The sequence below is a fragment of the Mesocricetus auratus genome, unplaced genomic scaffold, assembly GCF_017639785.1.
Source record: "Mesocricetus auratus isolate SY011 unplaced genomic scaffold, BCM_Maur_2.0 Super-Scaffold_100015, whole genome shotgun sequence".
NCBI classification, from domain to species: domain Eukaryota; kingdom Metazoa; phylum Chordata; class Mammalia; order Rodentia; family Cricetidae; genus Mesocricetus; species Mesocricetus auratus.
The window spans coordinates 23,771,925-23,790,062 of NW_024429198.1; the positions used below are offsets into that span (position 1 = coordinate 23,771,925).

Genomic DNA, 18,138 nt, shown 5'->3' on the forward strand with positions numbered 1-18,138 from the left:
CAGAGGGTGATGCACTGTGGCTTAAATAGCCTTTCTCATAAACCTTGAACCATTTTCTTGGGAAAGGAAAGATACTGTCTATGATCAAATCGTCTATGATATAGGATGGCAGAAACAGTGATGAGAAAACAAATAAAGCCATTGAGGTTCCCAGGTTCCTGTATTTTAAAAGGTGCAGGAGGTTATGTTACTAGTTTCTCCGGAAACAAAGACTCCAATTTAGCAGAGAGTAGAGAAGGGAACCTGAGTAAAAAGTTACTAAGGAACAGAAAAAGAACCATCTGAAGACACAGGAGGATATGGTTTCTGGTGTTCAGTCTGAGCTAGCAATACATGCTAGCTTCCTCTAGTAGAGCCAGGCCTCCCCGTCTATTCATGATGTACTGAGTAGAGCTCTGAAAGAGTCCTGTAGGATGATTGACACTAGTTTAGACGGTGTGGTTTCCCAAGCAAATCTTCAGTATCCAAGGAATCAAATTCCTTCTAGTGACTTCATAGTGCCTCACATGGATATATGGTCACATTTGTAGGAATATGAGGTGTTTAGAACCCAAAACAGGAAACTGCAAAACATTTCATATCTAAAGGTCACTATGAGTACAGAGGAGTCAGGACTGACATCCACAGTGAAGACAGAAGTCAATCAGCTGGACAGGGACACAAAATGCTGCAACTAACAAAAACAGACATCATATTAGTGACATGAATGTATTCCTACATGCCAATGAGAAGCCCAGTTGAAAGACCCAAACAAAGCTATTCGGAATTTTATTTATCTGAGTCTGAGATAAAATACTCTGGGAATAATTAATGAAATGTTGCACAATGCAGAACAAAAGACTATTTAACTGGGATATACCAACAAAAACATGCAAAATGAAGCACAAAGAAAATTTAATTAAATAATCTGTGAGTTGAGGGTTAGTAACATATAGTATTCTCACTGAAGGAAAGCATGAAATGAAGAACATTAATAAAGATAATGATTTATTTTTTCTCCCATATAATGAAAGCTAACAATTCACAAATCTGATCCGCTCAGTGAATTCTAAGTAAATATTATGTCAAGGAACATTATCAAATTTCACATAATTGATGATGGAGAAAACTTTCTTACAGGCAGAAAGAAAAATACCATACCTATCATGTTATAAAGGCAAGGAAAGGTAGGCATTTATAAAAATTTTATCAGAGACAGTGTAAGTGAGAAACATTATGGAAAAATACTTTTAAAACAGATCATTTTTCTTTACATCTGAATAGTATTCCATCATGCACATGTACCATATTTTCCTTATCCATTTGTCAGCTTTAGGACATGTAGGTTGTTTCCATCTCCTAGTTACTGTGAATATAGTAGCAACGAACATGAGAAATTATCTGTGTAGTATGATGTTAAATCCTTTGGACAGATTCCAAAGGTGGTATAATTCAGCCCTAAACATACATACAAATGAGCAACTTTGAATGGACTCTGCAGATTATTTATAAATATACATATTTAACAATAATAAGTAAAGAAGAGATCAATAAGTTGAGGAGTCAGGGGTCATGACAAGTGTTGGAAGAGTAGAAATTATGTAAATGCAGTACTCATGCATGAATTTCTCAATAAATATATTTTAAATTAAAAAGGGTAGTGTAAAATAAAGATATATTCAAGTCTTGTACATTTCAAAGTATCTTCCCTCTTAAAAACTTACAATATAGGAAATATTCAAAGATACTCATCAGAAAGATAAATGCTGTGTCTATTTAAATGGATGTCAAATGCTGGAAATTATTACTATCTGTTCATAATGCAGTTTTCAAATGAAAATTTGCTACTGTCTCCTGACAACCGATGGTCTCTTGACCAAGATACTGTATCCCATGGTCCTGACTGTTGAGTGTCTCCCATCGCTTTTGACAACTGACTGTCCCATCCCCTTGTAATGACATTGTCTGCCACCTCTCCTGACCATTAACTGTCTTCCGTTGTCCCAGACTGTTGGAATGGCATGAAGAAAGCATACTAAGGAGCAGCTGCAAGTAAACTGTGTGTCCTAAGTGTGTGCCACTTGATTTTGTGGATTAGATTGTTGGACTGTGTCACCATAGTAGTATTCTATGGAAAAGCTGAAATACCGTAATTTAAACACAAATCACAGACTTCAATCTGACTGGGAACAAGCCTTTGCAGTCTTTAAGTTCATTGTTTTAAAAGTGTACTCAGTACAAAGAATAATTTGGTTTCCTGTAGCATGGACAGATTTAAGACAGAATATTATTGAAATACTAGAAATGAGCCATTGGATATTTCTATGAGGAGGAAGTTCCAAAGAGATAGATCTTTTGAGAGGAGGCCAGGATATAGGTCAGAGATTCATCCACCAGGGGTCTTCATGTTCACTTCGTTCCAGAAGGCATTTGTACCATTCAGAGTTTTAAAAGGAAAGACTGAACTTGACCAACATGCTTCCTCAGATGTACCACTAGTGTAGGAAGAACGGCCTCTCATTTGCAATGTGTCTTGTATTTGAATCTCAAATAATGTCAATATTAAAAAAATTCCACATTTATGAACAATAGGTTTTTTTTTGTTGTTTTTAATAAAACTAAGGGAATCATCACAGCCTGTGATATAAAACCTCATCCATAAACAAAATTTTCTGTTTTTCTTTCTTTCATTTTCTTTTTTTTCTTATTTATTTATTTATTTGTTGTTTTTTTGAGACACGTTTTCTCTGTGTAACTTTGGAACCTTTCCTGGAATTCTCTCTGTAGACCAGACTGACCTCATACTCACAGAGATCTGCCTGCTTCTGCCTCCTGAGTGCTGGGATTGAAGGCATGTGCCTCCAAAGCCCAAGGAGAGGTTTTAATTTTCAAAACAATCTATTTCTGCTCTACTTTTAGGTTACAATAATATTTTTTCTTTCTTATTCCTGAAGTATAACTGTGCAGATAATTTAATTTTTGAAATAGTTAAATATGAAATTGCAAAATAATAACTTAATTTTTTTTCTTAAATATGGGTCTTCTTATAATTTTGCTTGCTAAACAACAGGATAAAAATTGTAATTAAAATATGTAAGAAAAGTGCTTTAGCTAGGTATTTCACAGAGTTCTCACCTTCTGTTTATGAAATTAGTATTTTAGCCCATTTTGAATATGATGAAACAGATAATAAATAGCTTAGATCAGTGTCTTGGGGTCAGTATCTTACTTACCTAATTCTCAAGCCCTTGCTTTATTATACAGCAACATCCTCTGTTTCTCATAGTTGATGCCTTTAAAAAAATCTTATTTTCTCCATCCATCATCCTGCCATCTTGGTTCTAAACTTTGTATTTCATATAGATGCTACCATTCAACTTTTTGGTGGATTTCTTTCAGGAATTACAGTTTGAAAGACTGACCCGAGAGCTGGAGGCTGAACGGCAGATCGTGGCCAGCCAGCTGGAGCGATGCAAGCTTGGCTCGGAGACAGGCAGCATGAGCAGCATCAGGTACAGGCTCTGTGCTCCCTGCATTTTTTGTACTTTGAGTTGCCATTGGAAGTGGTTGTGTTTGTTTCCTCAGTCAGACATGGGAAAGAAATTGTAAGTGACCTGAATTAAGATGTGAGATGTTCAAACAGTGTCCGGAGTAGCCTGGTTTGTACTTGAAACTCTTCTGAACAAAATTAGTGCTTGTCCTGAATACAAAGTGTGCAAATTTTACACAGTTTTGCACAAAGGGAGGCTTTGCTGCTGCAGTCAACTTGTTGGGGGGTGGGAAGATGCCAAAACATGAGTTTTATCCTTCTTACCCAAATGATACTGAACTTCAGGTTACCAAGATGAATGTTTTGATAGAATCCAAGTTGTTTGTTAATATATTATACTGTTAAAAAGTACTCCTTCAGTAGCAACTGCACATGGAAGAATATTTGTTAATTCACAGCAGAAAGTGTCCAATTAGTTTGAGACTTATATCCTCTAAAAACACTTTTTGATAGCCACTTGATTACAAGCAAATTATCCTTCTTGGAACTGTGTGTAAGGCTTAATTTTCTGTTCTGAAACAGTGTAATTCTTTAGAGTCTGTTTGGTGGTGTATTTTGGGTACTTTACATCTGTAGGAAATGTCCTACTATTGCAAATGGATTCCGACATCTCTCTGACTGAATGTCAGAGCAGTTTGTTGATCACTGACAGACTGAGGCAGGGAGTCTGTGTCGAGGCTGCCTCTCTTCCATACCAAGAATTAAGGACGGATGCTCCTTCCACCTCCAGGGCTCTGACATTCCCTGTGGACTTGCCCCCAATTGCATTTTTACTTCCTTCATCGCTACCACAGTCTGCTTGTGGGAGCCAGCACCATAGCCTGTCATGGGTAGAAGTGTGCCAGAGATTTTATTCTTAGGCTCTACAGACTTTATTCTGAAAGGTACATTGTGTGTTTGGTTGGCTCTTTGCTCTGAACTCCAACTCGGAACTCCAAGGTGAGAATTAAACTACATAGTATCAGTTGACTGCTAATATTGTTCTTTTCTTATTTCATTATAAGCAGTTTTTGGTAGAAGTCTTCCCACTCTGTTTCTGGACCAGGTTAGCATCATGGGCAGGGTGTTGTTTTCTGTTTGCAAAGCCTTATGTAAGGTCTTAGTTACATTTTTATTGGTATGCAAAGACACTGTGACCAAATCAACCAGTTTAGGAAAGAACTCATTTGTCCATCCATTCTTTTTCTAATTTTTTAAATTGTAATTGGTTTTTTAAATTTAAATTAGAAACAAGCTTGCTTCACATGTCAATCCCAGCTCCCTCTCACTCCCCTCCTCCCCCGCCCCTCAACCCTCCCCCAGCCCCCCACCCAATCCCAACTCCACTTCTAGGGAGGGTGAGGTCCTTCATGGGGGATCTCCCATTCTTTATTGCCTCCATTGGTCCATAAATAATTCCTCTAGGGAAGACATCTTCAAATACAGGCAGTGCCCATGAATAGTAATCATTCTACCTTTGTTATATGTGTAGATAGGGAAAAGATGCATACAACTCCTGTTACATTTCCTCTGTATTGTTGTTGTTGTTTTGACAATACCATTGACCTTATCACATATAAACACTCCATCCTACAAAGTATAGAATACATCTTATGGCCATTTTCTTTAGATTATATATTTGTGTATATAATGTCATCATACATAGTGTATGATATTTCAGTCAATATTCAACCACGAATATGGCAGCTATGCCATAAGATTATATAACTTCATGATGTGATCATCGTGGTTGTGTAAGTAAATACAATATTGTTTGCACAGTAATAAAGCTCATCTGACTATGCACCTCTAAGAATGTATGTACCTGCAGTTAAGTAACACACAATTCTACATACTTGTCATGATCATATTTATGTACTAGTATATGTACCTATTGTATATGCATTATATAAATATATGAAAAATAATACATTACCCTGACATTATCAAATAATAATGTAAACTCTTACTGTTCATACCAGTTAGATTTTGTGAATACAACTTGCTAAGATAATTACATGAAGTTTAGCTATATTTAGATTGTTAAATGTAGACTTATGTAAGTTCTAGGCTTATAGATTTTTATGATTTGAAGATGATAATACCTCTAAGTCTTGAATAGATCTTCTCGACCACTTAAGTAGGATTCAATAATACTATATATTATAATACCTAAATTATGATAATTTAGTGATTATTAAAGATAATATTTGCTGAGTAATTCTCATAAGCTAGACAAAACACCATATGGTTTACCTAAACTATAGAATGTACTGTAACTATCCTATGCATTAAGGTTGAGATTTTCATTTTTTAGATGGAGTCTTTGTGACAGAATAGAATATTTCCCAAACTATTAAAGGTGTATACTACTTTTTGAAACCTGGTATCTTTCTTCCCTAAACATGTGTTAAAATGCCATGACATAGGATCTCCTGTTTAAAAGAACCCTGTCTATGTCTCCTGTCCTTTTTTGCCTTTGGAGTATGAATACTCCTGAACTGACTTTCTGCACTCTTCTTTCCATCTGCCGAAATGATGATTATCTTGAGATTATTCATCTGAATATATTTCTGAGATTTATTCTTCTACAAGTAAGATAAAGTGGTACTGCTGTTATCAAAATATATAGAAAGCCCATTTGGTATTCTCCTGTGAAGTTTTGGTTCTTTCACATACTGTTCATGATCATTTGATAATTTTATAAGACTTATGTCTATAAAACCAGTTACCATATTAAGCCCATTGTTTTCAAATTAACAATAGTCGTCATTTCCAAGAATTTTATGTAGGATATTAAAAAGGATGAAAACTTAATGCTTTCAGTTTCTCATGAATAATGGGTCTAAACCTTTCTACCATTTTTGGAGCCAAGCTCCTTTCCAAAATGTCATTTCAAGTAACTAGTATGTATTTTAAATCTAAAAATAATCAATTCACAAAATTTTGTTCACAGATATTTTATCATGAAACAGATGGTGGATGATAACTATAATGGATTTTGAAATTTAACATTTTGATTGGGAGAGAATTGAAATCTGTGTTTAATTAGCCTAGAAGACTGTGTGTGTGTGTGTGTGTGTGTGTGTGTGTGTGTGCTATCTTTGTAACTGTTTTGAAGAGATGTGAAATAATGAGTCTTTAGTTGCATAAATTATATTTCAGTTTCACCATTGTTGGGCTGGGCGTGTACCTCAGTGGTAGAGTATTTGTCTAGCCAGCATGAGACCCTGAATTTAATTGACAGCACCCAATACTAACAAAACTAAACACAGGACCATTGTGTTTCTAGGTATTGACTAACTTTGCCTTGGAATATGTTTTCCATGTCTTTGAATTTCAGTTTCCTAGCTATAAAATTGCTATAATGCATTTCTGTATCTCTCCAAAAAGAAAAGGAAAAATGTAAATATATAAGGAACCTCATAGTTTATCACCTGTAAATCATGTATGTTTTTCTGTCTAAGCAAACACACAGAAACCTTTTCATTGCAACAACTTGCTTAATTATTGAGCAACACAGATTATACAATCCTAATTTCCTTGCACTCTGGACAAAAATATGTGTCAGGAAATACAGTGCTTGTGTTCACAATCTAGACCAGGAAAAGATAAGGTACAAGGAATATAAACTCACACAGGGCAACTTACCAAACCAATTTTGTTTCATTGATTCTATGTATGTTATATTTGTTCTATTTCACAGATGTCAGCTTTGAGTTTTATCATTTCTTCCCTTTGAGTCTTTTTGGGTGTTGTTTCGTCTTATATTTTTTAAGCTTTTAAATGTATCATTAAGTTATTTGTATAAGATCTACAAGTTGTGTTTTTGTTTTATTCATTTTTAGTTTTAATTAGGCACTTAGAGCTATGAAATTTTCTCTAGGAAATGCTTTCACTGTGTACTACATATTTTGTATAATTGTAGTTTCATTTGGTTCATAAAGGTTTTTTTTATTTCCTTCTTTAAGACTGTCTTGACCCAACTTTCATTCAATAGTGAGTTATTTAGGTTCCATGAGTTCGTGTACTTTCTATAATTTCTATTGTATTTGGTATTTAGCTTTCATCCATGGTGGGCAAATAGGGTGCAGGGTGGTTTTTTTTTCAGTTTTCTTATATCTGTTAAGACTTTCTCTGTGTCCAAAGATGTGGTGAATTTGGAGTAAAGTACTATTTGTTCCTGAGGAAAATACTGCATTCCTTGTGTATAATTCTTTGTGGATGTCTGGTAGGTCTTTTTTAATTAAGACATTATATTTAGCTCCTGAATTTTTCTGTTTTTTGTCTTGATGACCTGCCTATTGGTGAAAGCAGAGCATTGAAGTCATTCACTATTACTGTGTGTAGTTCAATATGTGATTTTACCAGCAGTAGCGTTTCTTTTATGAAATTGGGAACACTGTTATGAACTGTTATAAACATAGACATAATATTTCCTTTAATGAACTTATAGTGTCCTTCCATACCTCTTCTAATAGTTTTGGTTTGAAGTCTCTTTTGTCAGATAGTAAAATACCAACTCCTGCTTGCTTCTTGCATCCATTTGCTTGGGATGGCATTTTCATCATTTTATCACAGGTTATGTCTCTCTGTGATGGTGATGTGTGTTTCTTGGAGGCACCAGAAAGATGGACCATGATTTCTAATCTCATCTGTTAGGCTGTGTCTTTTTATTGGGGAATTGAGACCATTAATACACAGAGTTATTATTGAACAATACTAAGTAAGTACTCTTATTTGTTGTTGTGATATTATTGGTGTTCCCTTGCTTGTTCCAGAATTCTTTTGGTTAAATGCTCTGTGAGTATTATTCTTCAGTATCCTCTTTGGTGCAGTTAACATCTTCAGGCTGAAATTTTCTTTCTAATATTCTCTTTAGAGCCTGTATGGTATGATGTGGATGTGAGACGTTTACTTGTATTTGTGATTGGTGGGTACTTCCTCACCTGTGCATCAAAAAGCAAATGGTCCAGGGTTTGCTCCAGCTTTCCCTCCTAAGGTCTTCCCTTGTTCACACTGTCTCTTTTAGTCAGGAGGTGGACATTTTTCTTTCTATTTTTCATGCATGATCTGTGTGCATGTTATACATGGGATCATGTATACATGTGGAGTTTCATGTTGGGGTCTGTCTCAATTGTTTCACCTCATTTTTGAGACATAATCACTTACTGAATCTGGAGGTCACACGCTAATCTAGATGGGTAGTAAGCAAGCCTTGGGGATCTGATGGTACCCTCCCCTTTCTAGAGATAGGCCACAGAAGTTAAGCAAAAGTAGTTAGTGTCTCCAGAGATTTCCAAAAAGAATAGAAAGTGATTGTTTATTTAAAATATTTTAAAAACATTTGATGCTCAAGACCAACACTATACGCTTAACTTGTACTAGAAGCTTTCCCATTTCAAACAAAGACTCCTTGATTTGTTTTACTGCATCCTGTGTGAATGTATTCTAATTCTCTTTTATCCAGGAGAAACTATCAGAATTTTAAATTTAAGAGATTGCTGTGTTAGCAGCAGGCAGCAAGGATGTTGCCTAATTTGTTGACAGTACAGCGGTATTCATAAGCCCCAGCCTTCTCAAACATCTGCTTGTTTAGTACCTCAAGAACTGAAGAGGTTTAAAGACTGCCACATATTGTTTCTGATTCTTATGTACTTATTTGAGAATGTAGCTCTCAGCAAGATTTTATTGGAAAGATCTGTCCAAGGAATTAACTGCCGACTTTTCTCAAATTTTAGCAATTAACCTTCTTTCCCTAATGTTTGAATGATGATGTCCACCTGTTGAGAACTCATTGTCATTTTAACATGCCTCATTTAAGGTAAATAATTAAATTGTGTCTTTAGGGACTCTCATATTGCCTGTTAAGTCTGAATATCTAACAAATGCTTGGCTTTCAGTTAAGGAGTTTTTGTAGGGTGATATATAAGAGACAGTGGAGTTGGAACCTGTGTGTTCTAGATTTGAGCGTCAGAGTTACATATTACTAACTTCATGCATGTCCTTATAAATGTCCCATAACTACTTGAATTTAGGACATTACCTTTTAGGTTTGTTACAAGGATTGCTTGTGGAAACAAGAAAAAATTATTATAATCTTTGACACTAAAAAAGTATTTGATTCATATGGACCAGCCTTAAAATAGTACTTCATTTATCCAAAGATAATATGACAGTGTTTAAGTCACATTCACAAGAGGTCAAAGAATGCCCTGATTTTTACACAGACAGAAAAACAGATGGACTGACAGAAATACACACACAGATGGTTTTTGGTCTGTTTCTTTTAGTTGGTGGGAAATTATGACAACTAGAGATGCGGTTTTAAACTATTGTCATTTCTGGCCAGAAATGCCATGGTAAAATTATGTATGTAATAGGTATGTGGTATTATAGCCAGGGCATCTTTTATGATGGTATATTTAGTTTGAAATTTGTTGTTTCTCTCATATTGATTATTGCATTATGTCACTGAAATTCTTAGGTCTTTGTTGAACTATTGATAAGGTACATTTAATTCCCAGCCACCTGGTGCCAAGAAAGATTTTACCAATGAGATTAATGTGGGGATAGATAAAATTCATATTATCACTTAAACCTCAGAATTGTTAGTGTTCTTTGAATACCATGAAGTGTTTGAGGGGTTATAGAAACTAAAGTTATCGTGTAGGATGTGTGTCCAAAACTTGGACTCTGTCTATTGCTATATAGGTGCCAAGGGCAGTGCCAAAAGAGAAGCAAAGGCCATAAAATTTTATATCCTCTAGTAAAAAGAGGAATGCAGACCATCAATTATTCATCCATCTATTCACTCAATCAGTGTAAGTCTTGGACAGTGTAAGATACTGAAAAACAGCTATATATAAAAAGGGAAATTTACCTTCTGTCATGCAAACTACAGGCTGACTTACATGGATCAACAGGCTGTTCTTCAGTGACACATCCTGAAGGGAAGGAGCAAGTCATCAGAAACTAAAGAAAATAGGGAAATTGGGGTCAGAAGGTCTTGAACAAACTCTGTGTTATGAGACCCAAGTTTATTAATAATTGCAACATCTTATATATGTTTTGCAGGAGAGAAATGGGGCAAAGTGAGCAGAAAGTTATCGTACAATGGGATGAAGTCAGCAGGAAGCTAATCTACCAATGTTGCAAAGGGTGAATAGGAAATCTCCTCATGTGTGTCAGAAATAATGTGTTCAACAACCCTGGGGGTTGATAGTTCCAATCTCTTCCGGGGGGGGATCCAAGTTCCCAGGAACTGAAACATAACTCTTTTGAGACCCTGGCTTTAGCCCCAGTCCCAGGTTAAACCCTGCCATGTCTGCTCCCAGGCAAAGACATAGAACTAGGTTCTCTTTGTCCTTTCATCAGAACCTCTGAGAGAGCATTGAGTGACCCAGCCTTCAGTGATTACTTCTATTTCAAAGATAATACTTCATTTAGCATGGATGTAGCAACATCTTGCCCAGGTGAGAATGTTTCTGTTAAGCATCTATAACAAACTATCTGCTGAGGTAAGCTTTGTGTTTTTTTATAGACTACTCTTTCCCAAGAGAACACAGAGAGAGAGATAATCAGAAATTCAAAGGAAGGAAACTAACTTGATTCCTTTCATTCAGGGAGAGGCTGCAGAGGTATGATTTAACCTTAGCATTGACCATTTGAGACATTGATTAGACTACCTAGTGAACTAGCATTCCAGAGAGGTGTTAAGCCCAACCTTGTTTTGTGTGCAACACTTGGGGTCAGAACAGATGAAGCATAAACTAATGAAGAAACAAAACTCCAAATGATATTTGAATGGTTTTAAAGAAATAATGAAAACAGAAGACTAAGGAGATCTTAAGTAAAATGTAGAAGAACGGTTGGTGGTAACATCAGGGGATTGGATTTCCAGTTTTTCACAGATTTAGCTGTCCTCTTTCCAGGGAGAATGTTTTCATTAGCAATCAGGAAAGTACAAAGCAAGCGAATCTCCAAGATGCTAATTAGATCCAGTGATATTTCCAAATAAATCTCTTCTCAAATAGTAGACTAAACCATACAATGTTTTTTAAAAGGTTTCATTTATTATAGGGTTTTAGTTGTAATGGAAAATGAATATATTCAAGATTGTGCTGTATAAATGCAATTTTCAGAAGCAAATGATATTTCAAGATAGTAGCATGCACAGTTAAACTATAGTATTACATTGAGAATATAGAATATTTGTAAGTCCATGGTTCTTAGGAAAATGCCTTAGTTCTGCTGGCCAGTTGCTACCAATGACTGTATTTCTCTCTCCACTTTCTTCCTCATGAGATTAGACTAATACATTTATGTATTTTCATTTTATTCATTTCATTAAATTCTTTATATTTTCTCTCACAGATGTATTTCATGTATAAAAATTTAGGTGTTTGTTTGTTTGTTTATGTTGCTTCTTGGGATCAGTTGGGTTGGTATGGATGCTTGTATTACATGCATTTTCTTAGCTGGTAACTTCTACTGAATCATGTGACTATGTCCCAGAGAATTTGTTATATACACAGAACATTCTCAAATTTGCAGAATTTTGACTTCATAAACATTTGGCTAGGATATCGTTGAATGACATTCATGGTAAGGGCAACCATTGGTTCCCATGGGATGGGCGAAAGAGCAACAGACATTGTGTAAGACTAAGAAATTTCTCAATTCTTTCAATTAACTTGGAGCAAATATTTCCTGGATTGTTATTTGTTCTTTTAATTCTGGTGGATTTGAAACTTTCATTATTCTGATTTCTACTCTAATAGAAGGCTGTACACATTTATTAGATATAGATGTTTACAGTTCTCCTAAATGATGTTCATATTGTTTTCAATTGGCATCTTCATTTTAACTTAGGTATTTTCCTTCTCAATATATTCAGTTACTAACTTTCTATTACTTGGTATACTACAGTCACATTCTCCAAAGTCTTTGTCATTCATCACCTTCTTGTGTCACCTTTTGATGGACAGATTATCTTTCTTTGCTTTTATTTTCTTGCTTGTGTATTTCCTTTTTGGTTCTAGTCTCTTTATTCTTAGGCACTCCCTAGTGCCCAACACACCATTTTAATTCCTGTGGTTACCCAGTCAGCATTTCTTCTGGTTTATGGCTTTAGAAACTTGTTTATGAATCTTTAAATAATTCCCAGGAGTAAAAACAATGACCTATGAGAGTGATTCATTAACTGAGAATGTATGATTTTTATGTCACAATCTGTTGATTGTTTTAAATTTAACATATCAAAATGCATTCAATTTTTATTTTTTCCCCATGTAAACAGCTGATTGTCTCAACAGCTACTCTTCAGTAGACTTCCTTTTGCTTCATAAATGCCAGTGGTCTCTGTGACAAATCACATTTTTTGCAGCTGTGTGGTATACTTCTGGGAAATTGATGCTTGACAGTTACAAGTCATTCAGTTTGTGAACACAATGCCCATTTATTTCAGTCTTTGAACATGTCTCAGTGGAATTTAGACAGTTATCCTTAAAGGTTTCATTCATTCATTAGACTGTTTCATGTATCTGTCAGACACACTAGCGTGTCCCCTTTAAAACTTACAAACAGAAATCAGATCATGTTCCTTAGACTATATTCATGGGAAATGAAACTAAGGACTGGATTTAAAATATGGAATTCCCAGGAAAGTTTGGACTTGTTCTGCCTAGCACAAATGCTTACCAATCACTCCTCATGCCTGCGAACTGAACTGTTAGTCTATTCTCGGCAAACATAGTAATGAACACAAACTCAGTAGCAAACACACAGGAGCAAGTACCCTACCATTTTGAAATGACTGTCCCTTTTCTTATATTCTGGTGCTCAGGGGTGCATGTCATTCACATTTCCACTGTTCACCTATAGTCCCCTCTGCACTTAGCGACAGGATGTACCACAGATAATATAATCATTGTTTTCTCCTACACATAATCATTTGTGATAAAATTTAGTGTATAAACTAGGCACAGCAAGGCACTGAAAACAGTAATAATATAGGACCACTGTAAACCATAGAGTATAATCAATATTATTTGAATATGTTTTCTTATTCTATCTCTAAAATTATCTCCTTATAATATGTTCCCATCTTGTGATGATAGGAGATGATACAATGTCTATCTCATGAAGGGGTGTGAACTAAAGCATGTAGATATTGAGACATGATGTTCAGCTGCTACTGGCCTTCTGCTACTGGTCCAAATGTTCACTGAGACTGAATGATATCGGATGACCAGGTGTAACTAGAACTGCAGAAAGACAACTTCAGATAGGGTAGGACTCTGTACATGTTATTGCTATAAACAGAATTTGTGTAAATAATTATATATCAGCTCTGCCATTTTTCATTTATCAGCAGTGACTGGGTCGCATGCAACAAAATAGCACAACCCAAGGTTACAGCTCTCTCAAACCATCTTGTAGCAAAAATGAATTATACAAGCATTATCAGTCCTGTTTTTATTCTCTAGTTAGAAATACTTTATCATGCACCCTGGGACATTATTTTAGTCTTTATCGCTGTAAGGAATGTTTCTTCTTGGGAAAGAAGCATGTCATTATGCCCTTTCTGAACATATGAGAAAGCTACAGACTTAATCAGTGTAAGGTATGAAAAGGAAACCACCCATCTTTGCCCCTTGTGAATGATAGGAACCTGAAAAGAATGACAGAATTTAGACATCATTTGATTAAGCATCTTATAAGCAATGGGTATTTCCATTTGCCTGAATACTTGTTTGTTCTCAAGTTAATTAATTTCTAGAAGATATAAAGAATTTTTAAAAATGTAGATGCAAGAAATTAAATGATCTAGTCAATTAATAGATCAAAGAAATGGATCATTCTCAAAAGACAAAGTGTAAATAGCCAATAAACCCATAAAAAACCTTCTTAACCATCAGAAAAACATAAATCAAAGCTATGCTGAAATTATATCTCACCCCAATCAAGATAGCTATCATCAAGTAAACAAGTAACCACAAATACTGCTGAGGATCTGGGATATCTTTATTGCTAGTGGGAATGGAACTGAATAGGCCACTGTGAAGATCAGTGGAAGTTCCTTGGACACACTAACATTAAAGAAATAGAACTACCACAAGATTGTTTTGCCAGTCTTACATACTACATATATTTTCAAAGGAATAGGTGAAAGTACACCAGAGATTCTTCTTGTGGGAGCACTGTTCATAATAGCTAAGCCATAACATCTGTCTAGGCATCAATCAACAGGTTAATCAATAAAACATTCACATGCACAACACTACACAATGTGTTACTTTCAAGAATAAAATTATGCTATTTGCAAAAAATGAATACAATTGAGACCTTCATATTAAATGAAATAAGTCAGATCCCCATTAATATGTCATGTTTTCACTTACTTGTAGACTCTCACACTTATATAAAAACAAAACAATGGGTATACAACAAGAAAGTGGAGTTCAGGGGATGCTTTATTGAGGGTTTGTAATGAAGAGTTGGCATGGGGTTTCAGTTGATAGGTAATTTAAGATTAAAAATAGATGCAGCGGTCTTTCTTGAGATTCTTGAGACATTGCTTTTGAAATGCACAAATTTAAGTTGATTGCATTGTGTGCCTTCTCAAACAGATGATTAAAAAAGCTCATCATTCCTGAACCTTGCCCTCACTAAAGTATGAACACTCATTGTGTCTTTTAAATGGGAATGCACTGCGTGTCATTTATCATAGTTAGCGACAAAACATTTGATGTTAGTGGCTGGTTCATATCACTGACTTACAGTGGTGGCTGTAGCTATTTTAGCATTTATTTCAAAACTAATTAGAGTTAATGCCCATGATTCTCCTTTAGAGGCTTTGCCATGGGATGAATAGAAACATGGCTTAAAATACTTTGGTGCTAGAGCATAGTCATTATTTTTCTTTTACTTTTTAAAAATTTAAATAAGAAACAAGCTTGCTTCACATGTCAATCCCAGCTCCCTCTCCTTGCCCTCTTCCCTCACCCCCCACCAAATCCCCCACTCCCACCCAACCCCAACTACAGTCCCCAGGGAGGGTGAGGCCCTCCATGGGGGCATCTCCAGAGTCTGTCATTTCATCAAGGGCAGGGCCTAGACCCTCCCCCATGTGTCCAAGCTGAGAGAGCATCTCTCCATGTGGAATGGGCTCCCAAAGTCCACTTGTATGGCAGGGATAAATACTGATATACTACCCAATACCCCTTCTTGCTGACACCCAAATTTAAGAGGTCTGGATCAGTCTCATGCTGGCATCTCAGCAATCAGTTTGGGAACCAAGAGCTCCCCCTTGTTCAGGCCCACTCCTACCACTAGAAAGGACTACCAGACAGAATAGAGTCATTATTTATTTTTAACCTGGCCATCTCTTTACTTTGCTAACACGGAAGTTGTCTTATCTCACCATGAAGAAATTCTCAATATCATTCTACAAGTTCTGAGTTACAAACTCACACACTGTACCACCTAGCGGGACAGCTGATTGATTCTGAGGATGGGCTGTGTTGTTTTTTTGCAAATCCTCATGTCTAGTATTTTTTGTTGACTGAGCCATTGCACTGGCTCCTTTCTTGTCAACTAGACACCAGCTAGAGACATTTGGAAAGATGTCACCTCAACTGAGAAATTGGGCTCATTATTCTGGCCCTGGGAAAACTGGTGGTACATTTTCTTGATTGATGATTGATATGGGAAGTTCCAGTTCTCTTTGAGTGATGCCATCTCTGGCTGGTCATCCTAAATGAAGTAAAAAAGTTGGTTGAGAAAACCAGAGGGAGCAAGCCAGTCACAGCATTCTTCCAGGGAGTCTGCATCAGTTCTTACCTCCAGGTTTTTGCCTGCTTTGACTTCCATCAGTAATAGATTGTGCTAGGGAATTGCAAACTGAAAAGAAAATTTCCTCTTCAGGTTGATTTTGATCAGAGGTGTTTTATCACAGCAATAGAAACCCTAACAAAGAAAGCCTTTCAAGATATGCTGTGTATTTTAACATATATTAATTATGCAAAAGGGTTTTTCATACCGTTTTCATACATCATATGGAAATATACTGTGATGATATTCACTCCCACCATTTCTCTTTCTTAATCCCTCTTCTTTCAATGTTTTTTCTACATCACTGAAAGTCATCATATTTTCACATCCTGCTTTCTTCTCCATAGTCTACTGATGAGAGAAAAATGTGACACTTATCTTTGTGAAAGTGGTTTGTTTCACCTCATGTGATTTGTAGTTCTACCCATTTTCCCCCAAACATCAGTTTCAATCAGTATAGCTCAACAAAACTCCATCGTGTGTATATCCATTCATTTAGCTAGTCCGAATGTCTTCATAAACATGACTGTGCATGTATTGCTACAGTAACCCAACTTTGATACTTTGGGGTAAAATGCAGAAGTGTTATGATTCATCCTGTAATGAAAATTTTATTGGACCGCATTTCTGGTTTTCCTGTGGCTAGACTAATTTATAACCCAACCCCAGTCTAATTTTCTCCTCCATCCCCCATTTTCACCAACATTTGTTGTTGCTTATTTTCCTGATGGTAGCCATGCCAACACCAACCCATAATGTACCTTTAGTTTTCGTTATTGACATGTGGATGGGAGGATGTAGCTCCTCAAGAGACAAAAGGATATTTATTTATTTATTTGTTTGTTTGTTTGTTATTTATTTATTTTTAACTGGATTGTATCAAAAAGCATTAGAATCATTGTAGTTTGTAACCATCCAATAGCCACAGGACATAATCAGGCTGTAGTTGGTTGAGAGTCAGTGACAATAGTGAGATAACCACTGCAGTTTATGCAGAGCAGGGAAGTCTGATGAGGAGCAGCTACTGACATGATTGTTTAGATGGGGGAAAGATAAGTAAGATGACATTTAGCTAGATCTGCTGAATTACAAATCACCAACAAACAGATCAGAGATTGTAAAACTGAAAAAAAAACACCAACAATGTAACTTTACAGTTAATATGTGTAACCCCAGAAGAGAGTGCTTTAATTTATAAGATTATTTAAAGATTGAAAAATCAAGTTTCTAAAAGCCACAAATCAAAAAGAACAGTGACTAGACTGATGTGAGGCTACGCAATGTATATACTTTTAAAGTAGTGGATCAGTCTATGTCCCTGGCACACAAATGGACTTTGGGCACCCATCCCACAATGAGGGATTTTTCTCAATCTGAACACTTGGGGGAGGGCCTAGGCCCTCCCCGGAATGAAATGACAGACTGTAGAGATCCCCCATGGAGGACATTACCCTCCCTGGGGAATGGAGTGGGGATTGGGTGGGGGGTTAGGGGTTTGGTGGTGGGGAGCAGGCATGGAGGGGAGCGAGAGGGAGCTGGAAATGATATGAGACACAAGCTTGTTTCTAATTTAAATATATAATTTAAAAAGTGTTTTAAAAAAGCGGAGTGTCAGCCAACAATCCCAGGGCCAGTGAGTCTGGGAAATAGGGAAGTTCCCAAGAGATATGCATTATACCCCAGAGAAGTGGAAAGAAGCAAGATCTCCTGAGCAGACTGGGAACATGGGGTGAGAAGAGAGGGAACCAGGAAAAAAAAGATATGGGAGAGAATACACTACATTGCCGATATCC

General features: G+C 36.2%; 1 protein-coding gene across 5 annotated transcripts in view; it reads left to right on the top strand.

The window, feature by feature from the left end:
- Positions 1-18,138, top strand: part of Ctnnd2 (catenin delta 2) — an 814,201-nt gene that overhangs the window by 302,715 nt on the left and 493,348 nt on the right. For all 5 annotated transcript variants that reach the window (XM_040757687.1, XM_040757684.1, XM_040757683.1 and 2 more), the window contains one exon: positions 3,379-3,491. In XM_040757687.1, coding sequence (XP_040613621.1) covers positions 3,379-3,491 — 113 coding nt within the window. The remainder of the gene's footprint in view (positions 1-3,378; positions 3,492-18,138) is intronic.